Consider the following 11,628-nt stretch of genomic DNA (forward strand, 5'->3'; position numbering starts at 1 on the left):
TACAGTATACCATTAATTACAGTATAACAAAGAATACAGTATTCCACCTTCAAAAAATTGGGTTTCCCTCATAAAACTGGGCAGCCTTCAACTATGCACACCACTAATTACAGTATACCATTAATTACAGTATAACAAAAAATAGAGTATTCCACCTTCAGAAAATTGGGTTTTCCTCAGAAAACTTGCCAGCCTTCAACTATGCACACCACTAATTACAGTATACCAAAAAAGGGTTTCCCTCAAAAAATTATTATATACAGCAACTAATTACTGTGCACACTTTCAATTAATCCACTTCTCCTCCTTCATCCAACTGGAGCCTCCAATGCATTCTTCGCGGAATAATTACGTGAAAAAGGAGCTGCACAAGGTACACCCGACCAACAACACCACCACCACACCGAATAAGTATGGAATCGGGGATGTTCTATACTACTTATTGACCTCAATATATTACGTATCATGTACCTATTGAAAACGGGGGCAGAGGGTCCAATGACAGATTCATCAGGGATTTGTCTCTCCATGGGAGGTTCTCTGCAAGTCCTTTTGTTGTGGCCTAGTTTTCCACAGATCGTACATTTGCGATGCACTCCACTCTGCAATTCGCGGTCAGATCTTCTCGTTCGCGGCCGTCCAGGTGGTCTTTTCGCTATTGGAGGTAATACAGTCTGCAGAGGTTCTGGAGGCAGTTCCCATTGAGTGCGATCTACTGTAGGGTGAAGCACCTCACAGTACGTTTCCCGATACATCTCTATACGAAACCATTTATGGCAATAATCGTACTCATCAAAATCTGTGATGGCAATGGCTGCCATGGCATGTCCGCACGGAAGCCCAAGCGTTTGGAAGTCACGACATGTACAGGTTTGTTGCAGCAAGTTTACGACATCATGATGATCACGGGACCTTACTTCAAATTCGTGCACACCTACTCGATAAGCAGTATATCCGGGACCCTGTTCCCTGGCCAGTCCCAAATGTTTTTCTGCATAATGCGTGCACTTTGTTTCCCATTGAAGGCCCATCGTTTGACGTTTCTGTATGTATTCGGAGCTCTTAAAACGAGTCAGCTCCACCGCAGCTGCAATCGGCAATTTTCTAGCATCCTTTAGCACTGCATTGTAACACTCCGATCTATTAGTGGTCAACACATCATATCTTTCTCCCTTGAAGTAGAAACTAGCCCAGTTTTCCTTCGGAATAGCGGCTATCCAGTTGTGTGCATTTTCATTCCTCGCCTTAATTTTTTCCATTGTGTGTATGAAAACACTCTCTTTCAAAGCCCTAGTAGCTCTCCAGAACAATTTCTTAAGTAAAGGGTCTTTGAAGTCGGTGTACAGATTGGCGGCGAGGTGACGCATGCAGTAGCTATGGTTTGCAATAGGCATTACTTTAGGCACTGCTTGCATCAACCCCTTTTGTCGATCGGAGCACAGGGTCAATGCGCCTATCCCCTCAGGCAATACGTGCCGCTTCACCAAATAGAGGAACCAGCACTAGCTATCTTCGTTCTCAGTCTCGACAACACCAAAAGCTAATGGAACTAATCCGTTGTTCCCGTCTACCCCAACTGCGATCAGTAAGATTCCAAGATACTTTCCACGTAGATGCGTCCCATCGACCAAAACTATCGATCTGAGTGTTCGTTGGAAAGAACGTATGCTGGGACCAAATGCCCAGAATAAGCGAGCAAATTTATCATCTCCCCCTGGACGTAAATCTCTCGCTCGAAAAACACGCATGTAGGTGCCCGGGTTTGTTCTCATCATCTCAACTATCAGTGCAGGGAGCAAGCGGTACGAGTCCTCCACATTTCCACACTTTATTTCAAGGATGATGTTCATCGCAAGGTGTGCTCTACGGTAGGTCATGGTTATACCCCAGTGCGATTTGATGTACTGTCTTATGATCCTTGTCCCCACATCTTCTGGACGGTCAAATAGGGGTAAGCATGTCTCGGCAACCCATGGGGATGTAGCTAGATGATTATCATTGCCCTTTAAGTGAGATGTACACGTATGGTCGCTCACAAACTTCTTCACTAACACATAAGTCATACGGCTAATGCCTGATATACGCCACTTGTAACCTGGTTCCTTGCATACAACGGCATACTTCTTGGGAGTTGACCGTGACTTCTTGAACATGAATCGCTGCCGAATTGCATACTCCTTAACGGCCTTCTTGAACTGCTTCATATTTGGATACATAGCCCCAACAGTTAACTCATCGAACTGAAGATTATCTGCATCTACCTCATCAGCCCCAACATACATGTCGTCTACTTCCAGTGGCCGACTTGTGCCAGCAGGTAGAAATGGCCAACCATTGGCGGTAGGGGGAGCCACTTCTGTTGGCCTAAGATTTTCACCAGAATCTTCGTTCTGATTTTCATTTCCATTATAATTTTCAGGATCATGGGCGGCCTCATCACCCTCCTCATCCTGAACCTCAGCCTCAGCCTCAGCCTCGTTATCATCCTCATCATCATCCTCTGCAGGATCATCATCATTGTCATCTTCAGTTCTAAATTCTTCGAAATCACAACCGAAGACATGAAAATCATCCTCCAAAACGTTAATATGCTCCAACGGCACATCTGCATCATTCCCGGGGACAATGATATCTTCGGAGGTAGGGTTCTCATACATATCGTCCGAGAAGTTTTCATTTAGGTCAACTCGTACCCTACACAGTTCAACAATATAAAATTAGGATAGTAGATTGAGTACTTCAATATAAATAAAATTATACAAGACATACCTTGAACTAAATTGTGCCGAGTCACCTCCTATGCTTGTATTACCCAATTCTGTTTCATATTCTCTTTCTAAGTCTACTTCAAAATGAGAGTTGGGAGTGACAGTTACTCGTTCCGATGGATATCTTAGGTGTGGAATCGGTGGAACGGAAGTAGGAGGTATGCATGCATTATGAGAGGGATTTTGAGAGGGAATCGGTGGTACAGAAGTCAAACGTATGGGCAGGTTATGAGAGGGATTTCGAGGTGAAAATGAAGTAGAAGGTATGACATTGTTTGTGGGCAGAATTGAAGAATAAGATGAATTTAGGCAATTGTCAATTTTTGTTATGTATAGCATCACAGAGTTGAAATTATCTTTCTCAAGCACCTTAACCAACGATTGGAAGATTTCATCGCTATCGACGTCGATTAGAGTGCTTATATATGGATCAACAACATATCGACATTCGATGGATAGTGACACCCGTCCTCCAATACTCCCAATTCGACTGTGGATTAGAGCCTCCAATTCTTTAAGATTCATTCGGGGACTTACCAATAACAATTTCTTACTCCCACCAACATATTCCCAATTAACTTCATCCTTCAGTATGCCATCATAGTGTAACAGTAGAGAAAGCATTGTGCATGCCAGTTTACGAAGACCTGCAAAGGGCAGACAAGATATGATAAGAACCAGTACATAAAGGGGGCTTCTCAAGGCGAATAAGTAGAGGCCGACATAAGCAAAACCTTCGGAGGCACACGTTGAAAGAAGAAAATATGACCTTCCTGATTGAAAACTTGTCTGCAAAAGGAGTATATGATATGGTTAAGACTTAAACATGAGAAGAAGATGATAACATATTTTTTCTCAGTACATTTAATACCAGACTGAAGCATGGAAATAATTTAACATAAGTGAACATTGCATTTCAAGTATACAGGTCACAGTACGAAATCTAGTTTAAAGACGAAATCTACGAGAAATTAGTTTAACATGTTACATCCGGCAAGGATATAATATTTTCTTAATTAAATTACAGCAGAAGGGATTATGGGCCCTCAAATTGGGTAGAAGAAGTACCCTCAGAGGGTCCATCAAATCCAGAAGAAGGTCCTCCAGTTCAAAGGCATGGGTTTTCAGCTACAAAAAAGGGGTTATTAGTACGTAAGGGGGGCTTCTCAAGGGCAATAGAGGGGAGCTATGGATGGCATTAGAGAAGGGATTATGGGCCCTCAAATGGGGTAGAAGAAGTACCCTCGGAGGGTCCATCAAATCCAGAAGAAGGTCCTGAAGTTCAAAGGCATGGGTTTTCAGCTACAAAAAAGAGGTTATTACTACCTAAGGGAGGCTTCTCAAGGGCAACAGAGGGGAGCTATGCATGGTATTAGAGAAGGGATTATGGGCCCTCAAATGGGGTAGGAGAAGTAACCTTGGAGGGTCCATCAAATCCAGAAGAAGGTCCTGAAGTTCAAAGGCATGGGTTTTTTCTGCTACAAAAAAGGGGTTATTAGTACGTAAGGGGGGCTTCTCAAGGGCAATAGAGGGGAGCTATGGATGGTATTAGAGAAGGGATTATGGGCCCTCAAATGGGGTAGAAGAAGTACCCTCGGAGGGTCCATCAAATCCAGAAGAAGGTCCTCAAGTTCAAAGGCATGGGTTTTCAGCTACAAAAAGGGGTTATTACTACCTAAGGGAGGCTTCTCAAGGGCAACAGAGGGGAGCTATGCATGGTATTAGAGAAGGGATTATGGGCCCTCAAATGGGGTAGAAGAAGTACCCTCGAAGGGTCCATCAAATCCAGAAGAAGGTCCTCAAGTTCAAAGGCATGGGTTTTCAGCTACAAAAAGGAGTTATTAGTACCTAAGGGAGGCTTCTCAAGGGCAATAGAGGGGAGCTATGCATGGTATTAGAGAAGGAATTATGGGCCCTCAAATGGGGTAGGAGAAGTACCCTCAGAGGGTCCATCAAATCCAGAAGAAGGTCCTCAAGTTCAAAGGCATGGGTTTTCAGCTACAAAAAAGGGGTTATTAGTACCTAAGGGAGGCTTCTCAAGGGCAACAGTGGGGAGCTATGCATGGTATTAGAAAATGGATTATGGGCCCTCAGATGGGGTAGAAGAAGTACCCTCAGAGGGTCCATCAAATCCAGAAGAAGGTCCTGAAGTTCAAAGGCATGGGTTTTCAGCTACAAACAAGGGGTTATTAGTACCTAAGGGAGGCTTCTCAAGGGCAACAGAGGGGAGCTATGCATGGTATTAGAGAAGGGATTATGGGCCCTCAAATGGGGTAGGAGAAGTACCCTTGGAGGGTCCATCAAATCCAGAAGAAGGTCCTGAAGTTCAAAGGCATGGGTTTTCAGCTACAAACAAGGGGTTATTAGTACCAAAGGGAGGCTTCTCAAGGGCAATAGAGGGGAGCTATGCATAGTATTAGAAAAGGGATTATGGGCCCTCAAATGGGGTAGGAGAAGTACCCTTGGAGGGTCCATCAAATGCAGAAGAAGATCCTGAAGTTCAAAGGCATGGGTTTTCAGCTAGAAAAAAGGGGTTATTAGTACGTAAGGGGGGCTTCTCAAGGGCAATAGAGGGGAGCTATGCATGGTATTAGAGAAGGGATTATGGGCCCTCAAATGGGGTAGGAGAAGTACCCTTGGAGGGTCCATCAAATCCAGAAGAAGGTCCTGAAGTTCAAAGGCATGTGTTTTCAGCTACAAAAAAGGGGTTATTAGTACGTAAGGGGGGCTTCTCAAGAGCAACAGAGGGGACCTATGGATGGTATTAGAGAAGGGATTATGGGCCCTCAAATGGGGTAGAAGAAGAGGGTCCATCAAATCCAGAAGTACCAATGGAGGGTCCATCAAATCCAGAAGATGGTCATGAAGTTCAAAGTCATGGGTTTTCAGCTACAAAAAAGGGGTTACTAGTACCTAAGGGGGGCTTCTCAAGGCCAATAGAGGGGACCTATGGATGGTATTAGAGAAGGGATTATGGGCCCTCAAATGGGGTAGGAGAAGTACCCTTGGAGGGTGCAGCAAATCCAAAGATGGTGCTCAACTTCAAAGGCATAGGTTTTCAGCTACAAAGAAGGGGTTATTAGTACCTAAGGGGGGCTTCTCAAGGGCAACAGAGGGGAGCTATGCATGGTATTAGAGAAGGGATTATGGGCCCTCAAAAATTCAATCCCTACACTCTTCAAACTCATGTCTGTCTTCTTTTCGTAAGCACTTTCACATTTAACACCAAAGCTAAATGGGATAGCATGAGTTTTGAATTACTAATAATAGCAATATCTTATGGAGCACAACCACCCTTTGCGCATTATCATATCATACTGCCACATTTCTCTTAAATAAAATCTTTGCAAATTATTTCTTTCAGATAGTAAAGAAAATAATATGAAAGATAACAAGGGGGTGAAGGCAACGGAGAAAGATATGTGATTGTATAAGAATGCCATCTGGAAACATGTACCCCAACTGTGAGAACGGTGTGTTTGCCACAAATGGTTTATTTTTTCTCTAAATATGCACTCAACTCCTATTGTTAAAGCATCAATTTCTTTAATGTTAATCTTTATTTGTTAGTTTCAAGAATTTGTTGATCAAAATAAATGGATGTTAAGAAAGCTTTTATTCATGGAAAGTTCAAAAGCATAAATGTAGTTCAAAAGCTTTTAGTATGAGAGGTGAGACTACAAACTACATCTACATCTCTACTATGACAGGTGAGAATACAAATTTGTCAACTGACTACAAACTACATCTCTACTTCGTACTCACACCGAAGACAAATCATGAAAAATAAACTGAGACCAGGTAGGGTTTACTGTTTTCCAGGTTTCATACGTGCTTAACCTTCGTCGAGATCGCCGGAGAGATTGCCTACGGCTCTGTTTGGTTGTAAAAAATCAGGCATCTCATTAGAATTTCGTGGGAATTTTAGATGCCGGCACGTCGTTTGGTTGTGTTTTTCAAACCCGATGGTCAAAACACCCACAACAATGTCGGGATACGGTCGGCCCACGTGGCTCTCCAATGAGAACCGAATGGCAAACCCCCAAAACCGAGTTTCTATATTAGAATTTCAACAGGAATGGCCTTCTCAAACGACGGATGAGGCTCCACGCACTGCTTCGTCGCATATCTTCCGCTAAATTCTTGTAACCAAATGGCATTTGGGAATTTAGTTCCAACAAAATCCTAGTAAGCATCCCTACAACCAAACGTTACTTCAAAACCCCACCCCCATAAGGTCCTTTCATTGCCATTCTGCACAAATCCCCTTTCACTTCCCCTTCCCCTTCCCGCCGAGATTCACGAACCAAACAGACCCGTAGAGATCGCCGGAGAAGAGGACGGAAAAAAAAAAAAACACAGACGGGAGGAGAGAAGAGGGAAGAGTGAAGAGGGAAGAGAAAGAGAGGAAAACTGAAATGCTTTTTTATTCTTAAAAGTCATATCACCTATTTCTGCCACAAGGGCATTCTCGTCATTGAAAATTTTGAAAACCAAATTTTGACCCCCTTCTGTCATTTTCAGCATACACTTGACCCCTCTGATATTATTTCTTTTATTTGTCCCCCCTCTGTCAAATTTTCTTACATAAATTTTAAAGGTATGTTTTTCAACCTTTATAAATCATAGAGGTTACATATTATAAATTATAAAGGTTATTAACTTAGTCTGTAGTCCGAAAGTGGACAGGTTATTCACTTATCCACTATCAACTTAGAGCCATGGCTTTAAATTTCAGCCGAAATTTGGCAAAATCCGAAATTTCAGTCATTTCGGCCAAAATTTCGAGAATTCAATTTTTTATTTATATAATATGGTATTTTTCCAATTCTGCTGAAATTACCAAAAAATATTTTTTATTTCAGCCAAAATTTCGTGATTTCAGCCAAAATTTCAGTTTCGGCATGGGCCGAAATACATACAAATTACAGAATAACTTATCGAAACAGAATAACCCGTTTCGGCATGGTTACCGAAAAACCATGCTTAGAGCATCATGAGACCATGACTGTTTGATTACAGAATAACTTATCTCGTATAAGATCTATTACAAGATACGAGCTATCCATTGTTTTTTTAAATACATTTATCAGTGTACTTTACCTTCACAAACAAGGGCAAGTAAAATTTTCAACCAAAAAGTAAGATTTGCACTTATCCTTATTTTTTGATGAAAAATAATTTTTAGAATAGGAATAAATTGTTAGATATGTTCTAATATATAAGCTAAATAGATAATGGATCAGGTGCTGTGGGCCCACATGGGCTGGAGCCCATTAGCCTTTAAACCCATATTTAAACTTCTTAAATAGGGACTGGGGCAGCTGTCATTCTATTCCAAACTAGATACAATGGGAGCAATGCTTCAAGTCTATCTTTTTGAATCAACCGACCTTCTCTCTCCCACCGCCTCAACAGTTCTTGAAGCATCTTGCTGTATCTCTCGTTTATTTGCATTGAAGTGGTGGCTGATTTGATATTCCATCTTAATTTGGTTTTCTTCCACCCTCTCACTCTCGTTTATTTTTAGTTTTCCTCTACGTGGTTGAGATTAACTGCTCTTGGAGTGGGAGGTGGAAGACATCTCGACAATTTTTACTGTGGGTTTCCTCCACTTCAAATTCGTTTTGTCGTGGGTTATATTTCCCCTCAAAAAAAAATAGTTTGGGTGTGGGTTTCACTCCCACAGAACATGTGTGGGTTGGATTTGCACATTAGAACCAAGTTTTCTTGTGGGTATATTTAGTGGCTGAACCCTCTTTGCACCAAATTCTTGTGGCCGGTTCTTCTTGCCGTTAGGGCCGATGCCACTTGTAAGGAAAGGGGGGCAATTGCCCCCCTTATTTTTTGGAAAAAAAAATATATATATATACATTTATTTTTTAATATTTTTTTATACTTACCCCTTTTTAAAAAATATGCCCCCCTTTCCAATCATCCCTAAGATAGAAAATAAGTTTAAAATTTTAATGTTACCATTTTTTTCTCCCTTCTTTGTGCAAAATTTTCTATAATTTTTGCCCCCTTGTGCAAAATTTTAGATAGAATTTTTTTGTATCTTAATTTTAAGATAGATAAAAAATTACTATAATTTTTGCCCCCCTTGTGCAAAATTTCTGGCATCACCCCTGCTTGATGATACCAAATCTCAAGGGGTGAGAGTGTAGGCATTCACATAAATATTTAACACAATTTTTTAATTCTAGTCAGTGCGGGACCATCTAGTTACCTACAGAGTTGGTAGAATGCCAAGATGAAAAATTGCAGAAATGGAGACCCAAATGATAAGAATGTGGTGTCAGGCAATGAAAAGTGAAGTAAAAAAACAAAGAAAAAAGGGTTGAACTCACCTCCTACCAAACATTTGATGAAAGGAAGAGATCAACCAACTCTGGTCCTTCTCTCGATATCTGGTTTGAGCACTAGAATCCAACCCATCTTCCATGGGATTGTCATCAGTGTTGTCGTCAACTATGAAATTGAATCTATTTGTCATAATCTGAAAGAGAAAATTAATCCCACAATTTAGAAACAGGAAAAGGGTTTGGAAATTACACTAACTGTAATTGTTAGACATACATTATGGTAAAACATGAGAAAAATATCATTCACACAATTAGTCACTTTAGACCCTTTTGAAGACTACTACAAGCATGCAATTGATTATACAACATAGTATAGGCAAAAACATCAACCATGGCTAGGGTTCGAGAATTATTATATTTAATGCACACCAAATATAATTCAAACATTTCACTTTGGAACCTTTTGAAGACTACTAAAGCAAAGAAACTAATTATACAACACTATAGACTACAAAATAGACCATAACTATGTTTCCATAATTAGTATATTTAATGCGCACCAGTATAACCACTGAATAATGTCTTCTAATTCTTAATTTGGTTCACTAGCTGCGATTCATGAAAGGGAAACAAACAGCAGGAACACAGAAAATCCTAATACAATTTGAGAATCAAGAAAATGGAATTTTACTTTCCATGAAAAGTCTAAAGGCGCGTGTTTATGTCCCAAGTTAAAAAGTGACGGAATTGAAGCTCATTAATGAAGCAAGGTATATTTAAATCTAGAAAACAGGAAACACAAACCATCTGACACCTTAATTCTAATAACTTAAATCCTCTTCAAGTTGCAGTAAGTAAATAAAGCATTCCTGTCTTCACAGAAAAGATGATCTAAACCTGCCCATTATCTTTGGTTAAGGCATCTGAAATTTCGCTTCTAATATCACATTACAATTGAAAAAAGTTACAAATAAATTCAAAATTCAAACAGAGGAAGGGTTTGATAATCAAACCCTACCTACTGTATCATACCGTCAATAGAGCAAAGTGCACAAAAAATTCAGTCTCTCAAATAATATGAATTTAAAAAGATCTTTCGAAATATTTCCTATAGCTTGGAAAACTTTATATGCTCAAACCCAAAAGGCAAATTACCAGCTTCTCCAAAACTTGGTATTCTCAAAAGTTCCTTCCAGACATCTCTAAAAGTCTCAGAGTTATAACACCTCTAAGTCAAAATTACCAGCTTCTCCAGATCCTTGGCACATCAAATATTCTATAGGCAGACTTGTTGCTGATAGCAACATTGTTATCATGGTCTACATAAAAAAAAAGGATTTGGCAAGAATTCCAAGATCTAGTGATGACAAGAACTTAACAACATGCTTTTGTGTGTTGATTGTAGGTTTTTTGGTAGGGAATTGTTAGCATCCATCGCAAAAGGCATTTCGCAGGTGGTCTGTCGCATGTCAGGCCACCCAACTTAGGATTTGATGTTTTAGGAAATTGTTGGTTTTTGAATGTTGATCGCTTAACTTCGAGCAACTTTAAGTTTTCATTTTTTCCTCCAGTTTCATTCAAGGTTATCAGTATTATGCATAGTTACCAAGAAACTCCCCTTTTGGTCATCTTACTCGTTTCCCAGAAAACATAATGAAGACGGGTATAAAATAATTTTTTTATTTAGGAAACCTGTTTATGCAAGATGGGTAAGGGAAGACAATTGGGTATGTAGCTCTGAAACCAGTTGACGTAGGCCAACCAAGTAAAGGACTGCTTGAAGGTAGAGTCAGACTTTGGTTGGCTAATGTAAGGGAATATGGGGATAGAGTGGCCGGATTAGGTAGGCTTGGGAGAATAGATCAATGAAAAGAAATAAAGAGAAGGAAAGAAGGAAAAGAAAAAGTACAAGGAAAAAACTAACCCGAAGTCACACTAGGTTCTCCTAGGCATCACACCTAAGGATATGAAGCATCACAGTTCAGAAAAAGACCACACCCAATCAACATAAGAAAATATCAATTTCCACTCACATTCAACGGTTTTCAGGACCAATATGTCATTCATATTTATAGACTACGCAAGCCATACGAAATTTGAAAAAAAAAATCCTAATCCTTATTACAAACCAACTCCTAGTCTAAATAAGACTCCTACTATACTTAAACTGCGAACTCCTGACTAACCCGTACGGGTGCGGCTCTTTGGCTTAAAGATATGGGTTTGCTCCCCACTGATGCGAGTACGAATCCCCATGGGCTTACCCGGTGTGCGTGGTTTACAGCTGATTGCACACGCATCTGTAGGGAATAGTCCCACCCTATATATTGAGGTGGGATACCCTATGTGACTGTAAAAAAAAAAAGGAATTCCTCACTGAAATAAACTCTTATTACATGGACTCTCCTTACTAAAAGTAAACTAGGACTCTTGAAACCCACTAGGACTCCTAAATTGTCATGGAAACCAGCCCACTCAAATATAAGGACTCCCTTATGTTGCAATGTGGGCCATTTTTTTTTTGAATGGCAGCAATGTGAGCCATATTAATCACT

At 40.4% G+C, this 11,628-nt stretch overlaps 1 protein-coding gene across 1 annotated transcript; it reads right to left on the reverse strand.

The window, feature by feature from the left end:
• Nucleotides 1-308: 308 nt before the first annotated feature.
• On the reverse strand, nt 309-1,394 carry LOC143888535 (uncharacterized). The gene has a single exon (XM_077392989.1). It carries the CDS (start codon nt 1,392-1,394, stop codon nt 309-311), a length of 1,086 nt encoding a protein of 361 aa, XP_077249104.1.
• Nucleotides 1,395-11,628: the final 10,234 nt, after the last annotated feature.

The sequence above is a fragment of the Tasmannia lanceolata genome, unplaced genomic scaffold (genome assembly GCF_043159265.1).
Source record: "Tasmannia lanceolata isolate RefF3 unplaced genomic scaffold, GAP_Taslan_0.1 ptg000012l, whole genome shotgun sequence".
NCBI classification, from domain to species: domain Eukaryota; kingdom Viridiplantae; phylum Streptophyta; class Magnoliopsida; order Canellales; family Winteraceae; genus Tasmannia; species Tasmannia lanceolata.

Coding starts and splice junctions, on each gene's coding strand:
- LOC143888535 (XM_077392989.1), bottom strand. CDS start 1,394: ATGCCTATTGCAAACCATAGCTACTGCATGCGTCACCTCGCCGCCAAT.